Source organism: Nilaparvata lugens, chromosome 1 (genome assembly GCF_014356525.2).
Source record: "Nilaparvata lugens isolate BPH chromosome 1, ASM1435652v1, whole genome shotgun sequence".
In the NCBI taxonomy this organism is placed as follows: Eukaryota; Metazoa; Arthropoda; class Insecta; order Hemiptera; family Delphacidae; genus Nilaparvata; species Nilaparvata lugens.
The window spans coordinates 78,023,851-78,050,985 of NC_052504.1; the positions used below are offsets into that span (position 1 = coordinate 78,023,851).

Genomic DNA, 27,135 nt, shown 5'->3' on the forward strand with positions numbered 1-27,135 from the left:
CATGCCGGAAGCTCTCACACAACTCCACTTTCCTGAAATTCTTCCAATTTGGTCTCAAAATCAAGATGAATGGTGGCCATAAAAGTCAGAGACAACTTCCTCTCAACTGGTTCATATCGTCCGGCTTTGCTTTATATTTATTAATCAAGCGCCGTCCGAAAAACTTGTAGACAAGAGATTAGAATTTCGAAGCTAGTAGGTCAACTGACATCGGCAACTAGATTATCAGAAGTTGACTCCTGATAACCGAAAACCGACTTCTTTGGAGTTGTAGGTCAATGTCAAGACTGTTGGACACCTTCCTTCCTGTCATAGTTTACACCTATTCTTATTAAATATTGGAAAAGGGAAAGACAGTAACAGCTACATTCACGATTTTTGTATTATTGGATCATGGCTCTGGAAAATCATTCTAATCACTGTATCTTGTTTATTGCGACTACGTTTATGAGAATTTTTTCCATCAACTAGAGAGATTCTCATACTAATTATGGGCGCCTGCAAAGGGGAGAAAGGGCTATGTTGAGGTTGAATAAAAATAGAGATTTCAGTGCTAAATAAATAATAATAAAAAGTATTTTATTGGTCATAAAAATTTCTAGAATACGTAGACCATGTCACACAATCATAGACAAAATCCATACAAAACAAAATCCTCTAGTTGATGAAATTCATTAAAAATATGTCATCAACCTTATATTTTTTTTTGAATTTGATCATATAAGGGGAAATACAGTGCTATATAAATACTTTCTCATTTCTACAAAAATAACTGGGATACATGTGAAAGAAGATAGATCTGTAGATCAGTAGAACAGCTGCTATAGAGTGAACAAACAGTCAAATTGAACACGTCTGCTACAATAATAAGGTGCCGTACTACCTTGAAGGAGATATGAAGAAGATTTTTAAGCTTCGATAAAAATGTAAAACCAGACAAACCACCATATGGTATTCATCTTATTCATATACATGTAATGATGCTGGAACGGTTCCTTTTTAGCTGATGGCAGCTGGTGAAAAGAGTTGCTTGATAGAAGATCTCAAGTTCTAGAATTAAAATCTGAAATGAAGAGGAAATTTTCAGAGAAAACTTGATGCTTTGAGCTTATAAAATGGGATGAGGATTTTAGGTCACACATAGTTTTGTCAAATCAAGACCTAAATCGCAACACGTTTCTGAGGGCTACGTCTTTTATTAAAAATAAGCTACCGTGACACAGTTAATTTTTTTCGTCTCGAAGCATTAAATATAGATATAACAAGATTCATCTCCACAAAGCAAAATAATGGAACTTGGTTATTTTATACGTACTGTTTTTTCTAATTAATAAAATCTGAATTTAATTGGAAATTTTTCAAAATACGGTTATTGTATTATTCTCTCTTATGGGATAAATTATGAAAACAAAAATTTGACCCACTGTTTTAGATGAGTTCCGAACCAACTGAATTAAGTTTTTCATGGATGTAAATGATTAAAGCAGCAATCATCCTTTTAACCGAAGTAATAAAAAGAGCGCATCACAAATTTCAACTGAGAGATTAAATGTGACTTTGACTATCTACTTTTCCAATATATACGACGAGAGGTTTCTATTTCGTATTTCTCTCTCTCTCTCTATTTTCTTTAAATGAGTAATGTATTACAACTTCTACCATGGACCATAGTATGTGAAAAATCTTCGGGATCATACAATTTTTCAATTATTGAAACAGTAATAATTTTTGATAATCATACTCACTTCTATAATACAACACTGTGAGCGAAGAAACTACTAAAGATGATTATTTTGATTAGGACGATTTTATATTGTATAGTGAGGTCTACGTTATAATGACAGTGAAGAAAGATAGGAGAACAATGTTGCCGATCCTCTGTCATGTCAATGCCTTCTATAGACGGTATCTGATACAGGTTTATTGATGTAATATTAACTGTTCATTCTCGATTAAAATAATAAATATATTTTAGTAAGCAAGAAATTATATTCTTCAATAAATTCATAATGAATTTTGATAATTATGATGAAATATTTTGTTAATTAATTATTAATTCTACCTTGTTAAAAGACGATCTGGCAACAGAGCAAAGCGAGAATGAGATAGCGCTATTCGCTTTGTTGAATGATAGACAAGGAAGGATAGCAATACCATTGCTAAGCAAACAATGCCATTATAACGTGGACCTCACTATAGTAAAAGTTTTCATCATAGTTTAAGTCCAGTTTCTTGAATCATTCATTCCATAACAATACTGGGTTCAAATCCCGGCCTGGGCAAAATATTTTTCTCGGGCCACTCCCGTGTTTTCGATGTAAACATTAAGTCGTCGGTCCCGGCTGCCTGGAAACAGTCGTTAGGCCATGTCAGAAGCCCTGAAATTGACAAAGTGCGACCTGAAAACTGACACCAGACCTGAGCCAGCCAGGTCACTCGATATTATTATTTTATTATTGGGCAATTGAATTATTACAGAATCTGTAGCCTTCCATCCAAGGCCCATTTCTCTATGCTATTTCAGTTTACTATTCGTCATCAATACACCACATTCCCGATGATAACTAGCGTGATCATAATCACGAGACAGAGTTGTAAACATGACGAAATAAGAATGATTCTGCACTAGGAGTTCCCACACATCAACAATATTAGATAGTTTCCAACTGAAAGGCGTATCCAGTCGATAATTCAATTTCATACTATGTCCATCCCTCAACAATAAGTGTCCAGTGAAATCGATAACAAAAGAATTTGCGAGGACTTATCGGCTACCATTCAGAATGGAATTCAGAAGCATTGACTATCACTATGATGTTCATGGACCTCTCTGATTCATCCATGCTGATTGAAATGTACAGTATTTCAGATTCAGATCAATGGAACTGGGTAACTGGACTAATATTAATTGCAATGCTCGATGAAAAAATGTATGTTACTTCTTTTGTATGATACAACAAATCGATGTACACCAATTAAAAACATTATCAATAACAAGATTTAATTTCAAATCTTGGCACTTATGAACCGATTTTTACTGTCTGAAGCAGGACTTCCTATATACTGCCTAGGATGTTCTGTCTAGAGAGTTATTCCAATTCACATTTTATAATAAAAACAATCTAAGCTTGAAGCAATCCAACATAAGGCCAATGCGATGAAGAAATTGGCATGATGAATTTGAATTGTAATTTCATGTTACAGAGTTCATTAGAGGCTCTTATTCTATATGATAAGTAGTAAAAAGATAGTACAATAACACATATTGTTCTCTTTATAGAAGAGTTATTTTAATCCTTTACATACAAAGTATACAGTATTTCTTAAGACTGGAACAATATGTCAACTCAACTCAACATCCTCACTAAGGAATAAGAAACAACGTGTGTAGGCCTATAGGTCTTTATATTAAGACATTTTCCGTACCAACTCTCTGTATTCACTCGCTCTGTATTAAATCTCGTGGTTGAGTGATAGAGTGGACATTACTGTCCAAACTTCGCCACGTCAACAAATAAAAAAGTCATTATACTCTCTCTGCGAATTATAAACTTGGCTACGTTTATACAGAGAGCAGCCCACGCCCAGTGACAGCAACGCAACACAAACATGAAAAGTTGAATGTGTTATTCATAGTGAGGTGATATCAGTGCGACTAGCAAGTAACATAGAAACTAGAGTTTCTCCAGATTACATTACGTTGCTATCAACAGTTCCTTCCTTAAAGGTGAGCAATATTAGAAATACATGGACAATTAAGCAAAGATTTATATTGTTTTTATATTATCTGAATCTCGAAATATGACAAAAATCCTCGAGTACCATTTTTTATATTCTATCAATTCACTCACACACAACAGTTTCGACTAATTTTAAAGATTGAGGATTTTTATTCCATTTCAATAAATGTATCAGATGGAATTAAATGGAGAATGCATTTATTTTCATTTTAATTTTTGGATAGTAGTTCTCATCAAATTTCCATCTAGCTGTTAGCCCTGTTGTCAATGTTTGCAGTTGCAGAAGTCTTCGGGGTGATTTGCAGCATTTATTTAGGATTTTCGTTAAAAAATAATTATAAATGTATCACTTTTCCCTGTAAAGGAAAAGTGCATTTCTGATTTTCTATCAGGAGAGTTGCACTGAACTTGGTTAAACTCAGGGGGAAACTAAATTTTTTGTGTTATTAAGTTCTACAAAACATCTGAGAAATCGTCTCCAAAAAGTGTTCAATGAGTTTGAACTCATTTCAATAAATGTATCACTTTTCCCTTTGAAGGAAAAGTGCATTTCTGATTCTCTTTCAGGAGAGTTGCACAGAACTGGGTTAAACTCAGGGGGGAGGGAAATTCAATCTTTTTGTATTATTAAGTTCTACAAAAGTCTGAGAAATCGTCTCCAAGAAGTGTTCAATGAGTTTCATGGTTCTTTTCACTTTCATCGTTTTGCAATAACGATGATCGATTCCATGGCATGTTACTAACGCATATAAAACGCATACTGCTCAGGTTCAGGCTGGACGCGGCTGGTCGCGTGAGGCCGCTGCGTTATTTCGCGGTGTCCGGCGGCCAGTGAGAGCAACAAGGAGAGAGCTAGGCTGGAGAGAGAGAGAGCACTGCCCGACGTTAGCAGCGCGAGGGCCAATAGACTGGTCAGCGCAGTTGCTGGTAGCATCAGAAGCAACTTCAATTTCAGAAGCAGCTCGTTGGCAGTCGCTTGCTGCAGCAACGGTTTCCGTCCGACAATTCGCCTGCTTCTGCTGTCTCCTGCAACAATGGAAAAGAAAGTGCAATCATTAAGACGCCCCTAAGGCCGACTAGAAGAAACCTACCGTAATTGAGCGTCGTCAGGCAATGTCCTGTTCTAACTTCTAACTAGCCAGAGTATGGGAAGAGACCACTACCTACTAAACACAAAATTGAAGCCAGCGATGCTCGTTCAACCTATAATCTGCTTCCAATTCTATTCTCAGCTAACCGTATTAGTGAAGGTACATCTCTATTGAAGTAATGCATGGTAAAAATCACACACGCTCCAATGAAAAGTTGACATGGAAACAAGGCCATGAATTGTCCTTGTATCACAAGATTCTCAACTAACTCTAGAGGAAAAGTCTTCTAATATTGTTCTATGATACACCATTCAATTTGCTAGCATGCATCAGTTTTTATTCTCATCTCCATTCCATGTTTGTTCCTGCATTATTGAAGAAGCTATCGCGTGTCTTATTGTGAGTACAAAGTTGGAACTTTAAAATTAATTTCCCTGCAAATCAATATTCCTAATAAAATTGGAGACAAGAAAAGCCGGTATTCTTTCATAATTTTCCAATATTTAAAGGTCTACTGAAGATTTATAACTCATGATTAGGTATTAGATATAATATAGGTATTAGATATGATACAAATACTCTATAGGTGTGAAAAATTTTAGCCTACATACTTATTTTAAAGAGACTTGTTTCATCATTATTTCAATGATATGGTTCTGATTAATTTGTTCATAGCTCATAAGGAAATATTCATAATAAACGTTTTTCATAACTTTCTTATTAAGTTTTTTATTTATCATAATATTATTATCGTGTGTGAAAGTATTCTAATATTGTTGTAAATTGCGCCTTTATTTACCACAGAATATTATAGAAACAATCGAAATTCCCATACGATATTTAATTTACATTAACCTCCTTGTAGAATATCATATATGGAGATAAGATGGGAGGATAAGGTTCAAGATTTCAGGATAAGGACATTTGAAATGAAATTGAAAATTTTAAAATTTGTTTAGAATTTCTACATTCAAAACCAAATCTGTTAGTGATTTACTCAATCTTAACTAACGTGGAAAAATTACAATAAATATTTAAAATAATCAAACTAGAATTGAAATTATGTTCAACTTTCCATTAGAAATTGCAGTATTTGAGTTTTCCAGAGGTAAATATAAAACGATATTTCCTTATTAGCGCCACAACTGCAGGGTCTCTCTAAGGAGGAAATGTCAAGATATGGAACTAAAAATCTGTTGTTTCCGTTGCATAACACTGAAAATCGTCACAGATGATTGCGTCTACTACCGGATCCGGATCTACAACAGTCAATTTTCCACAATTGAACGAAAGTATTGGAAAAAATAACAAATTTTATCATTTCACTCTGCTCGTGAAATCGAAAGCATTCCAATAATACTAGCAGATGAAAAAGTATTTGTTATTGATCCTCCGTGATATGAGAGAAAAGCTAAATACCATTTGTAAAAAATAATGTTTCCGTCCATGGATATCTGTTGCTGGGAGAAAGAATTTTTACAAGTGAAGAGTGTGAATAATTGGTTACTTTTTCTTATCTTATAGCTTTGGTTGTAGGAATGAATTATTCAAATTTCTCTCGTCGTTCAAGAAAATTGTTGCCACTCTACTTTATGACGGCACTAAAAACTGAGGAATTCAGGATAGACTCCCTAGCCAGAGGAAGCTTCACCGGAGTGTTTCTGAAATTCTAATTTGATAAGGATTGACACACCTTGAAACTGTTTGTTACACACCTTATCCACTGACACACCTTATCCTCTTCCATGGCATGTAATTGGATCAATATTATAAATAATAATTTGATAGTTTTGATAAATCATCGTTTATCCAGTCCCACAAAAAATTTATATCTTAAGATTCCATTGAACTTTGTCCAAAATATATTTGGAAAATAAAGAGTTTGATGGGATTGAGAAGATCTTTAGGAGCTAAAATCGAATAATTCAGAAAAGTTCCGAAATATCTGTGAATGTTTAAATCATCTTGTTCAATATATGAGGGCTGCAAAGTTTCATTATGTTTTTGATAAACCAAACAGATTTTTGTAGCAAAATCAAAATTATTATTTTTTCCTCATCAAAAATTGTCGATTAATCACTCTTATCCCAAATCTAATAAATGGAAAGTTTGTACAAAAAGAGGAGAAAATAGAGGATGGTAGGTTTACTGAAAATATAAGATCTATATAATATTATAAATGATCTTTTCTCATTTTTCAAATTCTCAAAATATAGGTTTTTCTATCCATCTAGAGGACGGAAGGTTTACTGAAAATATAAGATCAATATAATATTATAAATGATCTTCTCTCATTTTCTCAAATTCTCAAAATATAGGTATCTCTATGCCTCTCAAAAAAGGAGTTACAATAGCTTACAACCCTTTATTTCTAAAAATAATTGAGATAATAAACTGTTCGTGTGGAATCTTCAAATATGAACTTTCTATGACATAGAATATTATATAATCTCAAATATATAAACTCTCAAGATATAGGCTTTTTCTGCCTTTAAAAAAGAGTATTATAATACTTTCAAAATATTGGCATTTCTGCCTTTGAGAAAGAAATTAAAATAGCTCCCAAATCTTTATTTCTTAAACAAATTTTTGATAGTATAAACTGTAACTGTTTAAGTAAAATCTTGAGATTTATACTTTCTGAGAGACACTTTCTGTATCACTATGTAGTGATGTTCTAGAAGAGAATAGATTTTCTAGTGTCTAGTAGTATACCGGTATTACCGGTGTATGCTAGTGTCTGGTATATTGTCATACTAGTGTCTGATATATTGTTCAGTTCAGATTCAAATGTAAGTTACCTACCTGTAGGTTGTACTGTATCAATATTTGATCCTTGCTGAGCACCACAAGGGCCTTTCACCACAGATGAAGAATGAAACTTTTCGTCATTATGAGCACATCCAATTTTCTGATCATGAAAACTAAAAACTCCCTCATCCGTCATTTTAAAGGATTCAATTCTGTTAAGATAACTGATGAAGTTATAGAGAAGCTCAATTATATTTGAATTCTCATTTTGCAAATTATGTAAATTAGGAACATTCATATTCATCAACCGTTCTTGTAATGATTCAAAGTTATTATTTTCAATGGGCTTCAAATCAACTCCAATTAATGGATGATTCTTTGATAACTGGGAAAGAGTATCCAAATTGGAGTTAAGCTCAAAATCGTTTACAGTGTCTTTTTTAATTGCATTATTGGATTTGTAATCGTTGCTTACATCTGAAATATTCTCACACTTGATCCGACTACATGAAGAATTATTTTTAACTGATGAGGAGGAGTCATTAGACTGCGAGTTGTTAACACTGTCTCTTAAAGATGTACTATAACTTTTTCCAACACCTCTAGGGTTCCCATCTAATTCTTCACTACTATTAGTATATTTTTCAAAACCATTCGAATCATTCTTGACAGGACGTAATCTTGTAATGAATTCTGCCTTCCTATTTCTAATACTCTTTTTACTGCTAGGTTCATAGCTTCTCAACAAATAATCAGGTAGTTGATCACGTGTATCATTAGAATGTACAAAAACTGGTTGAAAGATCTTCACTGGACTGTTCCTGAGAGAATTCTTCTCAGGCAACTGCTCTGAAGTTTTTGAAGTATTATTTGATATGTTATTGTTATGGTATTCAGTCATATGTCTGCCAAATCTAAAACCGCGACCACCAGCACTCACTATCATATCCTTTGTGATAATTGATGATGCCTGGATAAGCAAGCGATTGATTGTCAAAAAGCACGTTAAATACATCACCAGAAGCATGTTGAAAACTATTCCACTTAACTTTAACAATTTCAAACTATATCCAAACCTCTTCCTCGATCAATATTAGAACTTTTATAATACTGTGAAACATCTATTGTTGTTACGACTGTGGAATTTGTGAATGTACTGAACTATCTACTGTCAGTTACATCAACTTATTCTAAATACGTAGCATGTCGCAACTCGATAAAAATAATTTCCTCAATTTTAAAAATGGACTTCCAAGCGGAATTAATCATTTTATAGATGTTAAACCTACAGACACAGTCATATTATATGTACCGTTTGTTTGTGAAACATCATTCCAAAATCTAAACCACGCTTAATACTTATATATTAAGATGCACCATTATCTAAACTACAGTATCGCTATCATCGGAAGCATGAACCATATCAATATTCACTGATTATAAAAATATTGCGGGCTCCACAAAGTAGGTATTATTCCATTACTGTTGGAAATTGTTCCAATTTGAAAATTCGGATTGTTCTTCTTCTACCCAGAATACCATTACCATTATTTTAGAATATCTTCATTTTGAATAAGTTATTCATTGAGGAACTGGAAATTCTCCTCCTACACATTAAAAATAAACTCCTAGCTTTTAAAATAAATTCGAAATATTATTACAGATTCCAACTTTCAAAATAAATAAACTAAATGTTTTTTCAATAAAAGGCTTTCTAGTTTCATAAGGTTTATTCTAATTAATGCCTATATGACCCGCACTCTGCAACGGTCTGCGTTAATACATTATAAGGTCTCTAGGATGAGTTTTTTTATAGTTCCAAGCTAAAAGTTGTAGTTTTATCCAATCAACTGTTCGGTACTTGATATCTGCAAAAATTGTCCAAAGGGATATTTATTAAAAATATACAGAAATATGATAAGTTCATTATTGTAAAAAATAGCATGGATAGAATCTTCATTGAAGTTGAAAATTCGCAGCAAACAATATTGACTCCAGAAGTGAATAAACCGACAACCTTCATTCCACAGTACGGTACCAAAAATCACAATCATAATATTATGGTAAAGAAGAATAAATATCGTACTCTTGGAAATGAAGGAAAACAAATTTTGAGTAATATATACGATCAATTTTTTTCAACACAGATTATAACTTTTGAAAGCCTACACAAATTCACATGGATATAGGTTTATATGTGATTATATTTTTTAGAATATAATCCATACAAATTAAATACAAAAACAAAATAAAAAATTCAATTTATGCATATATATAATTTTTATACAGAATAAATCTTCACAATTAAAGTTATACAAACATCAATTGGCACTAATTTTTCACCTTTTTGAAGTTTGTTTACAAATTATCAATGTACTGTGGAGTGGACAATACATCTAATCAGACAATTAGTCATTTTTATAGACTGAATCTTGTTTCTAGTTGAAATTTCATTGAAAAGGAAAAATGTTCTCCACCTATCACAGGCAAACCATAATATGGATCAAATAAGACTAGTCATTTTTATAGGCTGAATCTTGTTTCTAGTTGAAATTTCCTTGAAAAGGATTTGTTCTCCACCTATCTCAGACAAACCATAATGGATCAATCAGCAAGAAGAATTATCTTTTCAATTAATATTCTCATATTTATTAATTCAGTAATGTACAATTATTACACTTATATGAGAAGGCTTATGAATGGAACAGAGTACCAGAGTACAGAGTTGTTTATCACCACATAAGTCGAGGGTTTTTTCCGTTAAGGAACGACGATGGATTCTTGATTTAATATTATTCAAAATGATTTTAACTTCAATTATAGGCAGTATGCTATCACAATCATCACTCAGGAAGTCAGAGTCTGGCTCGCTATATGGGGATCATAAATTTGAACGCCTGTGCTTCCGTGCTAGAAGATGTGGTATGAAGATCAGACGATTAGAGGCTGAACCACACTATACATACAGTATGGAAACTTGGCTAGTACCCTGACGCTAAAATCATGTTAGGAAGCGCCGCATTGTAATATTATTGATGGTAGGTTCGGATCACTTTAATCATCCGGATCAATTGATCTCATTCACTGCCACGAGCCAATCAGAAGACCAGGATTATAACTTCCCAAGATCACGTGACGTGTTCAGTATTGGCGTCATGTAAAAAGCATTGGTTAGATAGGCGATTGATTACAAGTTTCCATTCTGTACCTATTCTGTGGCTGAACGCCTAGATTTGAATGTCAAAAGATCTCATTTTGGATGAATTTGTTTTCAAACTTATTTGACATAAATTCGAACGCTGGCGCTTTCATGGAGAAGGTGTGAACTTTGCATGGGGAACTTTTTCCAACAGAGATCGCGCAAGTTGATTCACCTGTCAACTTCTGATCCCCTATAGAATAATATGAAAACTAATTCTTCATATTATCCTTTAGCATGTATTAAATGAATCTATCCAGATATTGTCCTTTATCATAATATCATTTCTTCGACTTTTTCGCCTTGTCTTCCCATCTGAAATTACGGCCACTTGTTTCATCTCTTTTCCTGTGGTGATTGGAGTCGCGATACAGACTGCCATCATAGAAGCTGTGAGGTCCCAGCAGCGAGGGAGGACTCGGCACATGGTGCTGATGGGCATACTGCGACGCCGACGCCAGCCCAGCGATCGTTGTGAACAGAAATGCGAATTTGCTCAGCATGAACGCTTTCTTGGTGAGGAATATCAGGGCGGCGAATACCAGTGGAATTATGGCGATCAGATTGATTTTCAGTCCCAGAATGTAAGGTAGGACAGCCCTTTTCACCAGGAGCCGACCTGTAATAATATTAAATAATAATTATTAAAAAATTATAATAATTGTTTAAATATATTATAAAGTGTTCTAATAGGGCTTGAATTGTTTAATTATTATAGAAATAATAACATATTTGAATCAGCTTAAAAAAGGTACTAGTTATTTCTATAGTAATAAAAATAAAAATAATTTCATTATTTAATTAGATAATTTAACTTTTTTTATTATAATATTTTCAAAAAAATAAAATATAAAATGCTTAAAAGTGTGCCAGTTTCGAATTCGAATTTTCAGTTCACTTCACCCAATAATTTATCTGAGAAGGTATCCTTTTTCCATCTGTCATTTTGTCTTATCACAATATGGATATAAGCACTCGATGAGTATTATAGTTGTGGGTTGATGAAATAGTCTCAATATTTACATTATTTTCATTAGTAAATTCCATTTACACCACCTGACTCTGAATCCAGATTTATTCTTAGAGAGGTTTCAGAACAGGACGTTCGCCAATGTGTGATGGGAATTCGGGGAGGCTCTGCCCCTGGCTGTGATGATATTCCCGCTAACTTGATAAAAAATAATATTGATATTCTTCTCACCCCGCTCTGCCACATCATAAATTGTAGTTTCAGAACCGGAACTTTCCCTGATTTGTTTAAGCTTGCCAAAGTAATCCCTCTCCACAAGTCAGGTAGTAAAGTTGACCTTAATAATTACCGTCCTATATCATTACTTAGTATTTTATCAAAAGTTATTGAAAAATGTTTTAAAAAACAATTAACTAATTACATAAAAACTAACAACCTACTCACTGAGTTTCAATTCGGCTTCAGGGACGATTGCAACTCAGAAAACTGCTTTTATCGCTTAAGCGACTTTTTGAGGGTGGGTATTAATAATAATAAATACATTCTTCTTCTATTTGTTGACCTCACCAAGGCTTTTGATTCTATAGACCGCTCCATCTTGATGAGAAAACTGTATAAATATGGTAATGTCCAGGGAATAGACTATGGAGTAGTCCAGGGTAGTACCCTTGGTCCGGTTCTATTTCTCCTGTACATTAATGACATAATTGAAAGCAATATTATGGGGAAAATTTTGTTATTTGCTGACGACACTGCTGTGTATTTTGAGGGGGATAGCTGGAGAGAAGTGTACAGGACCGCAAATAGTGGTGTAGTGAGACTGAAAAAGTGGTTTGATAGCAATATCCTTAGTATGAATATTAGTAAAACCAAAGTCATGCCTATTTTTCTTCACAAAAAACGTGCCCCACCTCCCCAGTTGGATCTTAAACTTCACATGTGTGGTCGTGAGTGGGATGTTGAATGTGACTGCAGGTCAATTGAGTCTGTAAATGAAATGAAATATCTGGGTATCATTTTTGATAATAGACTGAGTTGGATGCAGCACATAGCCTACTTGAAAAAGAAGTTGAGAAAGTTGATCTTCGTTTTCTCTAAATTACATGGTATCCTCAATGTTAAAGAATTAAGAATGGTATATTTTTCATTTGCTCAGTCCATCATGACATACGGTATTATTGCATGGGGCGGTGCATGTGATGTATACATTAAAGAATTATCTATAACTCAGAAAGCAATTATCAAGGCTGGACTAGGTCTGGAAAGGACTTATTCATCAGATCTCTTGTTCAATTTCTTCAATGTTCTCACTATAAAAAAACTTTTCATCAAATCTGTTATGACCTATGCATTTAAAAATAAGATTGTTTTCAATAATTCCTCTCAACACAATTACCTGACCCGCGGCTCATATCTCCATCATTCTGGTGTTTCACGTAATATGAGATCTGTCTGCGACAGAAATGTGACATATCTGGTTCACGTAATTCTGCGGAATGCACCTTTGTTTGTTAGTCAGCCGGGGGAATGCTCAATATACCAATACAAAAGAGTATTGCGGGGGTGGTTATCTGCCTAAATAACGACGAATGTGATCTGATTTTGAGATCTGCGTACGTCTAGCCCCGCTGCGCGCAAACGCGGTTGGTTAAACTCCAGGCTTACGCTTCAAATTATTCTACTGTAGACCTATATTCTATACAAATTTTATTCCTCTATATATTTATTATTTTGAGCTTCCAATTTTCATCTCCTCTACCTCCATCCGTAATCAACCAATGAATTTAAATGCATTTAACAGCCATTTTAGAATGTTGGTGTGTGTGTATGTATGTGTGTGGTGTGTGTGTGGCTGTCTTCCCCTCCCTGTATGTGTGAGTTGTATGTGTGTAGTTGTGCTACAATATTTCTATGATTGAATAATAATTTCTATTATCTAACATATCATAATTCAATTTACTTCTTTATTTAAGTTATTCTTTTCATTTCAATACAATGTACCTAGCCAAATCTAATTTTCCAGAATTTCTCTCAAGTTATAATAATTTAAATAATGTAATTACGAACTCAAACAACTCACAAACAGACCTGCGTGTCCATGTGAGTGTTGTTTCAATTATATCTTTTTATAATATATTGTTTATACTGTAAATGTTGGAAACAAATAAATTTGATTTGATTTGATTTATTAGATTGACTTTTTAATTGAAGATTTCATAGAAATTCAAATACATAATAAAAATAATAATAATAATACAGTGGTCTCTGTGTGAAATCCATTATAAGATAAATATTTTTTCAAATGGAAATTATTATTAAGTGACTTTTTTGTCCTTTACTATAATAATATTTACATACGTTTTCTGATAAGATAAAAATTAGACTGTTTTAATTTCCAGACAAAAATATTTCAAATTCCAAGTCTACCCACTAGATATTTCCTGAATTGATTCTCCTTCAATTAATTATTGATCAATTTAAAATAATTAATTATTTTCTTAGTCTATATTATGTAAATTCATCTATAATTTTGCTGTATTGTATGCCATTGTATATAAGTAAGTGTATAAACCAGTATATTGTAATCTACATAAAGTACTCAATCAATCAAATTGACTATTATTTGATAAAAAGTGTTTCTTTTTACTGTTAACAAAACCTCTTATCTTAATAAATATTTAAAAATCTTACACGACTGATAGAATTTATGATTATTCCAAGTTATTAGACCAGATTTGCATCAGTCTCATAATGATTATAGTTCACTGTCATAATAGAAAAGTTTAAGCTGTAATGCATTGAATGCACTAAGTTCAGGTGTTTAAAATCAGCTCTACTTTTCTTCTCCATGTTTGATATTTTAATCATGATTTTCGAACTCACTGCTGGCGCACTAAATTAGTGCGGTAGTGTGATATAATATTGATTCCATAATTTGTAATTGTTTTCACAGCAGATAAATTATCATTGATTTTTGAATGAATGCATGATTGTGACAATTACCAGTTGATAGTCGCCTTTCATCATGGCCTTTTCTGGGATCCAGCAAGAAATGCAGGGATGGAGGTCCTGCATTCACAGATCCTATGCACATCTCCAACCCAGGAAATAGAGACTCCAAATTCCAACGCAACGTTCTTCGTTGTAGAAACTTTGTGCTAGCTTCCATAAGAGAATAGAAATCAGTTGGATCCGCATCTAAAATGTTAAACATTAAAAGCCACATTTAATATTTTCAGCAATATTATCAACCATGACTTTTTCTATTTGTAAAACTTTGTAAGGAGATGACAAAAATAAAATTTTGGGCGTTTTGAACAACCGGTTATCTCACATTATAACTGACATGTTTTGATGTTCTTTCCTGGAATTAATATATTTATAACATAACTTGATTTCTAATAGAGTTTATAGAACTATTCTTCTTCTTCTTCCTTGCCTTTTTCCCATTATTTGGGGTCGGCTCTCCTGGATCTTAGTCGCCAGTGATTGCGATCTTGGGTCGTCTCTATAGTTTATAGAACTATTGTATATGAATATTCATTAATAAAGAATAGTATATTCATGCGCAAACTATACAATAATATTAATAATAGCCTAAATTATACTATATAATCTAATAATCATATCCGTCAATATTATGTTATTTACAAAGGTTAATTTTTATTACTTTTATATATTATCAACTTTTCATATATATCACACATCGTATCAGGAAAATTTGTAAAAGTTTGTGAGTGTAATTTATTGAATGATGAAAAGAAAAGTGTGAATAATGAAAAGAGAGAAAGATTCAACACAATCAACCACGTATTCCTATTCTATGTCATTTGCTATGCACAATGTACTACTGGTATAATGCAAGCACACATGTCATTCAAATATCAGGTACGATTTTATTGCTGTGCATTAAAATCATTCATTTATTATTATTATCATTTATTCTATTCTATTTCATTTTCTTCATTTTGCATTTATTTATTTTTTGAAAATAATGTTTGTATGAGCCCTTGTGTTTTGTAATAGTGTAGTAATATAGTTTTTGGCTTGTGTTTTTATAATAGAAGAGATACTGTACCCTTTACCCTATATACCGTACGACAATGTGTAGAGATGTTTGATGATTGGGCCTACAGTTTTACAACTGGGGACGTGGATTTTGGTTTTGATACACGTGGCTTTGTAAGTGGGTTTTGAACCGCTGGGAATAGTTCTATAGCTCTCAAATATTTATTAGAATAGCAGCTAGACTCAAACAGCCAGCCTTTCAACGGCATAACGTAGAGCTATGCACTCTGCACTACAATAGTGTAATCTAGACGATTCCGATTCGAGACGGTTCAACTGCTGGCACAGTCACTCTCCATAATTGGGCAGTGAGGAGGCTACTCTCTGACTTGTTGAGCTTGGGGTCGCTCACCTGAAAATTCAGGTCTATTCGTCTCAAATCATCGTCGTCATCACCTGAAATTACCATCATCATCCCAACACACTTTGTAGTATAGAGCCCGGTTGCACGTATGTCTGTTAAATTTGACGGTGGTCAATTGACGTCATTATTCTGTTATACGACTTGTTCAAGATGGTTTTTGTAGCATAGTTTCCATGGGTTCCCCAAGACGTACCGTAATTTAAAAAAAATGGATGCTGTCACTGAACCTTGATCAAATTTAATGGGCAACCGGAGTTTGCTCATTACGCTCATCTCAAAAAGATTAGTAATAAATATTAATAGATGGTAAGGGTACTTCTTGTGCTCTTCTATAATTAAACATCAAGTGGTCCTATGAAAATACTTTATTAGCAACAAGCAGGTAACCCGTAATCCGCAAGGTCTAATTAAAAATTTGACCTACGGTACTGAAATCTTGAATAATTATTTTTTGTTTTCCTCTTTGTATAATTGTAATGTTATACTATCATTATATGTCATTAAGGCTCGTACTGGAGTTTGTCTGTGAGCCTTTCTATGTTTTCTTGGAATAAATAAATAAATGAAATAAATAGGTCTATAACCATCCTCGGTAGATTAAGAATCTATATGCAAAAATTCAAGTTAATCAGTCCAGTAGTTCATACGTGATGATGGGTCATTTGTGAATTTCCTATCCCGTACGTGTATAAGTCAGTTCTTCCATTTATTATTATAGATCAATGCATATACTATAATTATACTCACCAACAGGTACAACAGTGCGGATTTCTTGAGAATCAATATCATTGTCATGCAGCTCCATATCCTCATAGATGGGCAGACTTTCCTTGCGGACGGCCGTCTGCAGCATGACAAACGCGCCCGCCGTCATGCAGGAGCCCACTGCACCCCCCTCTCGCAGACAGTGGCCCACCTCTCCCATGTAGCCCCCCTCGTCGGGGGACAGCCCCCCTGCCCCCGCTGCAGGCCCCTCTTCCACCGGTCGCATCACACTCTCACATTTGTAGTATTCAATCGTTATAAGCACCAACAACGACTTCCATAATATATTGAACTTGGCTATCATCTGTAATAAGACATTTTTATTTGTAAACTTTTAAATTTTTTGGTAGAATATATTCAGCTTAAGGCTGTGCAAAGGCTAAAAATAAACTTTCTACTTATTTTTCAAAGTTTTACGATTTGTATGTCATCAAGCTATCAAAATGGAAAAGTTTTCTCAGGAAAACATTTTTCCGGTCATTAGGTACTTTTTGAGATATGAGCGCCTGAAGTTTACATTTTTGGGACAGAAAATTTCAAATTCGGTAAGAGAATCTATGAGATTCATAGGATAAATTCTTCATGGTATTGTTGATTAAATAAAACAATTTTTTAAATATAATTTTTGATATTATTCAATTTACCAAAAAAACTCAACTAAAAGTTATTTTTGGACATTTTCAGTAAATTGAATAACTTTCTCAAAAATTAGTAAATGTTTTTTCAATCAACAATATCATGGATTTATCTCTTACCGAATTTGAAATGTTCTGTCTCAAAAAAAAATTGTTTTCCTCAGAAAACTTTTCCATTTTGATAGCTTGATGATATACAGATCGAAAAACTTTGAAAAATTTCACCAGTAGAAAGTATATTTTTAGCCTTTGCACAGCCTTAACAGAATCCCTTCTGTGGGGGATCTATATTCTTGAGTTGAGAACCCAGCCATGCAGAAGTTCGACATTGTTGTGCGTCCACGGTATAGCTACACTCTCAACACTGGATGCATATACCCACTAAACTGCCTAGTTTTCCCCAATAGTATACCGTACGCTAACTACCATTATTTCATCTGTATATGTTGACACTCAACTATTCTTTCTGGAAGTTTCGAAAAATTTCAAGAAGGCATTCCAGGCGATGCCTCATCATTGCCTTTTATCAATGAAAAACTGTTTTAATAAGCCAACTCAGTCTTAAACTGGAGTAGGTATTATATTTTTTATATTATAATTGCACTTTAAAACTCTTACAGTATTGTTACAGTTGAATGGAATACAGTAAAGAGTTACGTGAAGAAATAACATAATCGTGTCCATGGTGGACAATCTAACTACATATTATTTTGTTTAATCCTATAACTTATCAAAAATTTACTTTAATCTTTAGAATTTTTGAAATTGTAAGAGCAAGTTGATTCTATTTAGAAGAGATGAAATTTTTGGAAGGATTGATATTTAGGTTTTATCATGCTGATCTTGTGTAGCCTACTGCCTTCTATTTGTGTATCCTTAGTAATTCACCAAACATACGTGTGAATCACAATCACCATGAGGTGAGATATTCATAATACTATAATGGAACTATTAGGTACCTAGTCTTAATCCATACAGCGCGAAGAGCGCTTTTTCAAATGAATGTGTCATCAAAATTTCCATTGATCTATCATCTATGACTCTCTTATATCTCTACCTCTTGAGTTGAATTATTTGTGCCAAAAAATATTCTTCTTTACATTTTTTACACTGTACTGTATTGTTTCAAAATACAAAAATTGAACCTACACATTTACATTTATCTTCATCTCTATAATTGTTGAGGCGATTTGAATAATCTTCAGCGAATTAAAAAGTACTCTGAATAGCCATCCATACATAGGAAACATATCCAAAAGGATGTAAATAACTTAATTGGAAGGAACTAGTTTATTCAAATATTTCTGATTCAAACACTCGAGACTTAGTTATTACGGTAGTTGAGTAGGAGTTAGGCTAAAAGTTATGATTTCTTCATTTTCAAAACCTCTCATTGTGGCTGAAAATTTTGTATCTAGCAACATTATATTGTGGTTTCTAATATATATGGCATGATTTAATTGTATAGAAATACAAATAATTTATGTACGATAAGTTTTTATATCACCATGTCAAACAGGTCTGGTACCTCGAGATGCAAATACTCAATTGGCATTTAATTTTATTTTGTAATAGTAGATATTTTACAATGGTGTAAAATTTGTATTGCTCTTATTATGTATTTCCAAGATGTTGTATTTTTTTCTTTCTGCCAATAAAACATTAATTCAAAAATGAACAACGTACAGACACTCATGAATTCACGTTTATAGTTCTGGAAAAACTTTTGGAAGTAAGAAAATAAATTATTTTAGAAAAATAATACTTACTGTATGAGCGTACCTATGTGTTGTAAATCTCAGATATTTCATAAAAATAATTTATTTTCTCACTTGCCAATTTTTTATAATTATGTACGCTTGCCAATAGTTTAGTCTCCAGTCTACTGGAGTAAGCTTAAAACAGTGAACTTCTCAAATTCGACATTGAATTTCGTCCTGAATGCGAGCTAATTGAAGAAAAATGTATCAGGGCTGCATTGAATATATCACTAAGTATATGACTTTTATTCATTTTCTCAAGGGACTCATGCCCTCATGTGGAAATAAAATACTTGAGGAAGATAGTCTTTTTTCTTTAGGGCTACTCTTAAATATAAATAAAAATTAGAAATCTAAAAGTACCCATTATCAAGTGATTGGACAATAAATAAATAAAAATTATTAATAATTAATTTATTTTCCAATCACTTGATAATGGCATTATATAGCTGAAACATGTCGTGATTGAACAATTTTAAAAGGCTAACTTACTTGGATTTCTAATTTTTATTTATATTGAGGAAGATAGTTATATTTAAATCTAAATGAAAATAATATACTATTATTACTTACATGCATAACAGTGTTCGTTGCTCCTTAGTTGTATTTCAAATAGAGAACTCTGTATCACACAGCAGTTTGCAGAAGCAGAGATGAACTACAAATGAGCTTTCCTCTCCCCAAATGTCTTCTATTTATCAATTTTGCAAAATTAAATCACTCTTACTTTCTTTCTTCATGGTAAGATTAACATTGCAAAAGTGATTAGAATCTTTGCTTTCCATTATTGTGATCTCTACCGTTTGTTACCATCCTCAGCAGACTGATTGATGAATATTTATGAGATCAACCAACCAGCTTCACTATAGCAAAGTGCGGTACGCTACAGTACTTCTCTATCCAACTTGAAAACCATCGCTAACTGTCACAAAAGAGCTAACAGCAAACAGGAAAGGCATCACGCTTTCAAGTAGTTAATAATCTACAGGAAATCATAATGCTGCTTTATTTGCTGATCGTTCACAAGATATTTTTCAAGTAGCTGACTATCTATTGCAATATCACCAGCTTCCGTAGCGAGGCAGAGAAATGGGCAAAAGGCTCATCTTTACATCCTGAATGCTGAAGCACGCTGACTAGTTTATTATGGTACGGATGTGAATTGATTTTCTTACCTACCGTATTATAGATATTTTTATGAAAAAGGAGAAAAATCATGATTGTGTTCATGTGGATGGACAAGCCTACAATAATTTTGTTAGACTATATTACAGCTACTGCCACGTTTATAATGAGTTATTCAATGTGTTGCAAATTTTCTCAAGTTGAGTTTTTTATTTTTTCAATTTTTCATAGTCTTATAGGAAAGTATTGAAGCTTAAATGCAACATACAGTATAAACCTACCTGTACCCTAACAGAGCTTACGAATCTTATATTGTAGTTTTATACAGTGTTTGAAAAAGAACTCCCTAGTTTTAATATGTAAAAAGTGATATACACTATTCTAGTTTGTGGTGTTTGATTCAGCAACCGTCAAGTTTTGTCCCCCTGCAGTTAGCAGAACTGCTTGACCTTGAGACGGCGCCAGGGAACAGTTCCCTCAGTTGAGTTCAAGCTTTCCGGGAAGGTGGATAGGGAGAGCTGGCCCAAAATTGCTTGCCACCACGAAGCCCGGACTTAACCCCTCCGGATTTTTCTTTTGGGGACACATGAAAAAAGTTGTGTACAGTGGAAAAATCCGAGACATGAACCATTTACGGGAAAGAATCATCACGGTGGTTGGGACAGTTACACCTGATAGGTTGGTGAATACATGGCGAAAACTTGAATATCGTCTCGACGTGTGCAGGGCAACAAATGGATCCCATGTTGAAGTGTACTGATTTTAAACAAAACTTGAAGGTTCTCTCTTTCATTGTATGTACTTGATGTAGTTTTCCATCAATTTACACATTAAATTTATATCTAAAACTAGGGAGTTCTTTTTCAAACACCCTATATTATAGTACTAGTGTGAATGCGGCATAACACTTATTTGAACAGATGTTGGATTATATAAGGCTATGGACGCAAGTTTATACCACGTACCAGGTGATATGATCTAGTTTAAACTTGAGACTGTATAAATTCACCGTACAGGCCAATGTACCTAGAATACATGTATTCTAGGTACCTTGGTAGGGACCATAAATTATGCACAATCCAAGTTTAATCAAACTGAATAATATCGGCTGAGGTTTAAACTCAAAATTTAACTCATAACAAAAATAATGTAACCCTTGATTATTATTTAACCTACTAGCTGTTCAGATTAGTGTTAAACCTAGACTGTGCATACGGTCAGCAATAATATTGCAGTTTATCAACATAGAAGCCTGCAAGTGCAAATGCACATACTCCAACCTTCTTATATTACTCAAGTAATATATTGCTGGAAGATCCGAGTTGGGAGTTTGCAAAACAAGCTCTACATTCGTTCATCATCTTCAAGATCAGAAATATCTGAATCGTCCTAGACTCTGTCCAGAACTCAAGACCAGCCTTATCGTTGATTTACAGATCAATTCGATAGAAAGCATATTTTAAAAATAAATGTTCATACTAATCTGAAAATAAAAGGATTGAAAACCCAATTATCACTTTGGTGTAAACGCAGCTTTACAGAGTGTGCTTAGAGCAGAGCCCAGTGCGCCATTAGGCCTACACATCAAGATGAAACTCCGGTAGGCTCAATACATTTCTCATTAAGAAGTTTTTCATTTCCTGTCTACGATTCATCTCAATCAAATTGTACGTTCAACTGAGTTTTTGCCGCGTATAATTATATAGGATATCACAACATAAATTTTCAATTTCACCAGTGGTGTATTTCGATAACTTGAGATCACTATACACCATTGACACATTATACACCAGAAACATATTTTAGAGCTAGGATATTTATTAATATTAATAAATGAATAAGAAGTGATAATAAAGAAAGATTTTATATTTTCCATTAATATTTACAAGAATGGATTCTCTACATTGTAGTGTAACTATTTCATGATAATTTGCAAAAAAATGTGTTGAAATATGCTCCATAAAAATAAACGACAAAAGTACAAATTAATTTTTCTCTGAAGATGTAATATACAAATATCAAAATATTGATCCAGTTCAAAAATATAGAGATTCCATTCGAATAACAATGGCACTTGTACAAAAACCTATCATCACTAGTAACACATAACACAAAAAATACGGCAACGCCTTACAAACTAAAAGAAATATTTGAACAAACAATTCAAATGAATTATTGCAATAGAATATTATTGTATTATAATCTCTTTACTACTAAACTTTCACAAAAATGAGACAGATCATAGAATGAATATTCAACTATTTCTCGAAACCCTGTCGGGCTCTTGGAGAAAAGTTGTCATTATAACAAAATTGACAATATTAACTTGTTTAATGGAAGCAATAGCAATTGATCTTTTAAGTTCCAGAATTTGAACTTCTTCATGAGCTAAAAGGAGGCTTTCTTCTTTGTGAAATATATTTTTTAAATGTTATTGGAGTAGCTCTGAGCTTCGAGCAACAAAATATAATAGTTCAACTATTGAACTATAAAAGGAAAAAGTAGCTAATATTTTTTTTCACATCGGACAGTAATTTTCTTATAACTTTCAATTTGATAACAGGTAATAGTTTTCTAATTGCTATAATAATTTTTATTGGAGGGAGTAATCTCAGCATTCGATGATTTGTGACATTCAAATAATTAAATACCTACTCATTAAACACTATAGCTGCCAACAACTTCACTAAAATAGTGATGAGGTTTCAATATTCTTGTTTGCGAACCAACAACGTAATTTTTCAAGACTAGGAAAAGCATACCTATTCTAATGATAGTACCGTATGTGTTTTTTAAATGTTCTTCCAGTGATTTACTCTAATAATTTGATATATGTAGATGATTACTTGTTCTCCAACACAATTAAAAGCTATGCAATAATTGATTTATTGTCATGGTTTTATATATCTGAGAAAACATAAGACTAATATTCAACTTGATTGAAATATGACACAAGTAGGCCTAAGAAATATCTTTTTAAATGTATATGGACGTTAAAAATCATGTAAAAATAATATCACTACCATATTGAAAAAAACAATATCATTGCGGGAGGATCGAACAGCATCTAAAACTAATAATAACATGTCTGTCAGACTTGAAATTTACTGTAATAAATTGGATGGATCAAATTCTTCGCCTCAAGTGAAGTTCACTTCAGGCTATTTATAGCCTATTTTGTTCGTTCATGATTTGCGACAGGATAAAATAATCTCAAAATACTATTCGTTCGAAATTATTCACAGAGTTTACAGAATTGACTTTGGATTGTTGATGTGTAGGCTATACGAGAATGAGTGGGCAACTGCCATGTTTCAATTATTGATTGAGCATTTATGAGCAGGTCTGTTGATTGTTCTAGTATTGTCAAGCTGCCTATTGATGATATTCTGTCAATATTTACAATGAGGCAGTATCGTGAGGTATATCATGACTCAACTAGTAATTTTATTTGAAAATGTACAGATTGTGATTGGTAAATAACAAAAATTATTACTACGATACATTTCAAGTTTGAAATTGAATAAATTGTTCCTATTATATTTTACTGTAAATTCACTTTTTTAAATTAACGAAACCAACTCGCAGGAAAACATTAAAAATGGGTTGAAGATATAATGGCACACACAAAAATCTAATATTGTTTTCTTTTTCAAGATTTCTGAACCTTCAACAATAGACTTTTGAACTATAACGTAGAGAATTGAAAAGCTGCAAGAATAATCTTTGCGACGGAAAAATCTTTTAGAGATATTAAGACAAAATGAAAATGTAAATGAAATTTTTGCTGTGAAAAGTTTTCATGTAAGATACTATAAAATTCGAAAATAAAAATCTATTCTTCAAGGACATTAATAATAACATTGATATCGATCAGTATTCTAGAATTCTATGTGACGATTCTTGTAGGTGAATCATATTTCTTAAGAGAATACGTGATTCTTCTAGGTGATTCATATTTCAAAAAGAATACCTTTCTCACAGTCTTTACATAATGTTGCAGTTAAGGCAAATATTTATAATACGGACTAACAATATATTCAAGTATTACATTTGAATAGAACTAAAATAACTAAAAACAAATAATAAATATATATCTATAAACAAATTATTTTTGATTTCAACAACAAGTAAAAATCTCATAAACTTGTTTCGCATTTAAAGCTGTCAATATGTTATTACCATTTAATTTGATCAGTACTTTGATCAAAGATTGATTAAGAAATTCTAGAGAAACATATTCACAAGCTAAATAAGTTATAGTACTTTGTGAAATACCCTGTGCAGTGCAGTGCATGGCAATGGCACTCTCACAACCTGACTAAATGATATTCAATAAAATAGAATATCATAGCAGCTCTATGATTCGACAATAGTACTCACAGTAGAGAGTGAATCTAACAAAAAAGTTTTCTTGAAGAAAAGTGAAAATGAAAAATCATTTTCATGAAATATATTTTACAATTGGGCTCATAATATTGGAGATTTAAAAATATGAATATATCTGATGAATACAACAGGAAAAATACACCAGTATAAATTTAGAACATTTGAAACATATTTTTTCGTTTTTAAGTACGCTAAAGTGTTCCATCGTTTTCCGGGAACATTAATTGAAAAAATAGATCTATTCATTAATGTATTAGCTCAGAAAATATAAAATAATTCAATATCATGCTAAATAACAATGTGATAGTTATTAACATTAAACTTCTAAATGATTATTAATTTATAACAGTGTCATGCAAAAGATGAGAAGACTGACAACGTTTTAATCTTTAGGGCATTATTACTTTTGAATAAAATCGTTATTAAGAGAAAAATAAATGCGCACAAAACAACAATGAGCTAAGTTACAATATTATTTCTGGAAGTGCATAATTACTTAGGCTATTAAGTATTCAAACTACAAATTATATTATGCTGCTTTGTACAGTATTGAATAATAATTTTCATACTTCTCCCAAGTACAGCACATTCTTTTTCTATGTATATAATAGCTTCTCATAACAAAATAATGATCATGGTGATGATTTGAAAAATATATTAGACACTTTTATCCTTATGTAGGATTCAAAAATGTAAATAAAAAATTGTAAAATCCTTAAAATTTATTTACAATTTGACAATATCATTTAATAAGGTTTGTTAGTATCTTATTCGTGAATGAACACATTTATAATAAGAATAGTCTGTGAAATTTCAAGTTTAATATCAAGTTTGTTTGGAAAATAATATCAATTTCTTGCAATAGTTTCTATTGAAAAAATGAATAGAAAAAGAAAGTGCCATACTGATATTTTAACAGAAAAACCTTTAAAATCTATGTACCACAATGATTCTCTCCTGCTTAAGAGAGAGAGAGAGAGCCAGAGGCGGCTGTTGTGTGTGTGAAGAGGAGGCGGAGCGAGAGCGAGCGAACGAACGCACATGAGCTCGCGCGTACGAGCAACTTGTTAGATTGGCCAGCGTGCACAGTTGGTTACGGTTAGCTCCAAGCCTAGGTACGAACCAGGACATGGTTAAACAAGAAAAAGAAAACAGAATGTTAGTAATCTCTTTCCTGGTGTCAATTCGACTAAATTATTAATAAATATTATTGATGATATTAATAAATTATATATACTTAGATTGATTATTTCCCAAAACAGAACCCACTACTCTGCTCAAGAATCTATGCCATGCTTGTGAAAGAAAATACGCCTCCGGATACAAGATAGAAAATTGGCAATTTGCAACAATTGTCTCAATGAAACAAAACTAACTTTCTACTGGTTGAGTGGAAAAAAGTTTCTCTACCATATACAATCATGAAACTAGTTTTTATAGGAAGATGAATTGTTGAAGAATGAAGTTAAGTGTGATCAGTGTCAAAAGACATCAGTTGCCTTATGCCTCTACACATTTCAATTTCAATAAAGTTATGACGAAAATATAACATTTATACTTAATTACAAATTATGGGGAAGAATGAAAGAGAACAAATGATTGTAAATTAAATGGAAAAACTTGAATTAAAAATTATGTATTTGTCATTAATAAGATTTTTTTGAATAAAATAAGACTGAGAGATTCAGTATATTTTCTTTTGAATATGAAAATTGAAGAATTTAAAGTACATTTTATTTAAAGATTTTATGGATTTCACAAGATGAAAAAGATCTACAAGATGTTACCTGTAGAAACATCTACGAGACGTGTAAGCCTTTCAATTTGCTTTGGGGAATAGTTCTAAATTATTTACCAAGTAATTTCATAGCATAGAAAAGATTATTGAGTCGATTTTCATCAATTCACAGAAAAGCGGATGAACATTTTAAAGATGAATGTTTATTCTGAGAATGTAGAAAGCATGGCATAGATTCTAAAAGTAGCAAACACCTTGAAAAAGCAGAGGATGGAAAGGATATTTAGTGCAATAATAAATTAAATTCAAAGTGTATTCAATATTAATCAGCCTTTATTGATGAATAACGGTATTTAATAAATGATTTCCCAAAATCAGATTAACTTTCATAAACGTAAGCAATGCAAATAAGCCAGTATGAAAATCAGTTCATTCGTCTTACCTATACCTGAATGAATATTGGAACAAGCAAAGAAGGATTGATTTAGAAACTATATTCAACAGTAAACAATTATTATAATAGAAAGGATACTCAAACTT

At 32.5% G+C, this 27,135-nt stretch overlaps 3 protein-coding genes across 4 annotated transcripts in view; all 3 read right to left on the minus strand.

Annotated features, from left to right (window-relative positions):
* Positions 1-4,002: 4,002 nt before the first annotated feature.
* Positions 4,003-8,807, minus strand: LOC120355525 (putative uncharacterized protein DDB_G0293878). Its single transcript, XM_039443992.1, has 2 exons — positions 7,637-8,807; positions 4,003-4,766 (listed from the first exon to the last, which is right to left on the minus strand). Exons 1-2 carry the CDS (start codon positions 8,607-8,609, stop codon positions 4,480-4,482), a joined length of 1,260 nt encoding a protein of 419 aa, XP_039299926.1. The 5' UTR covers positions 8,610-8,807; the 3' UTR covers positions 4,003-4,479.
* Positions 8,808-9,537: 730 nt separating this feature from the next.
* Positions 9,538-20,384, minus strand: LOC111053718. The gene is made up of 4 exons (XM_022340640.2): positions 19,917-20,384; positions 16,931-17,252; positions 14,755-14,949; positions 9,538-11,400 (listed from the first exon to the last, which is right to left on the minus strand). The coding sequence occupies exons 1-4, from the start codon at positions 19,920-19,922 to the stop codon at positions 11,063-11,065; spliced, it is 861 nt and encodes a 286-aa protein (XP_022196332.2). The 5' UTR covers positions 19,923-20,384; the 3' UTR covers positions 9,538-11,062.
* Positions 20,385-22,316: 1,932 nt separating this feature from the next.
* LOC111053656 (protein held out wings) overlaps positions 22,317-27,135 on the minus strand; it is a 112,988-nt gene continuing 108,169 nt past the window's right edge. Inside the window, exon 8 of one of the 2 annotated variants that reach the window (XM_039444036.1) lies at positions 22,317-25,968. The gene's annotated coding sequence lies outside the window, so the exon portion shown is untranslated. The remainder of the gene's footprint in view (positions 25,969-27,135) is intronic. The other variant, XM_039444021.1, reaches the window with a different exon arrangement.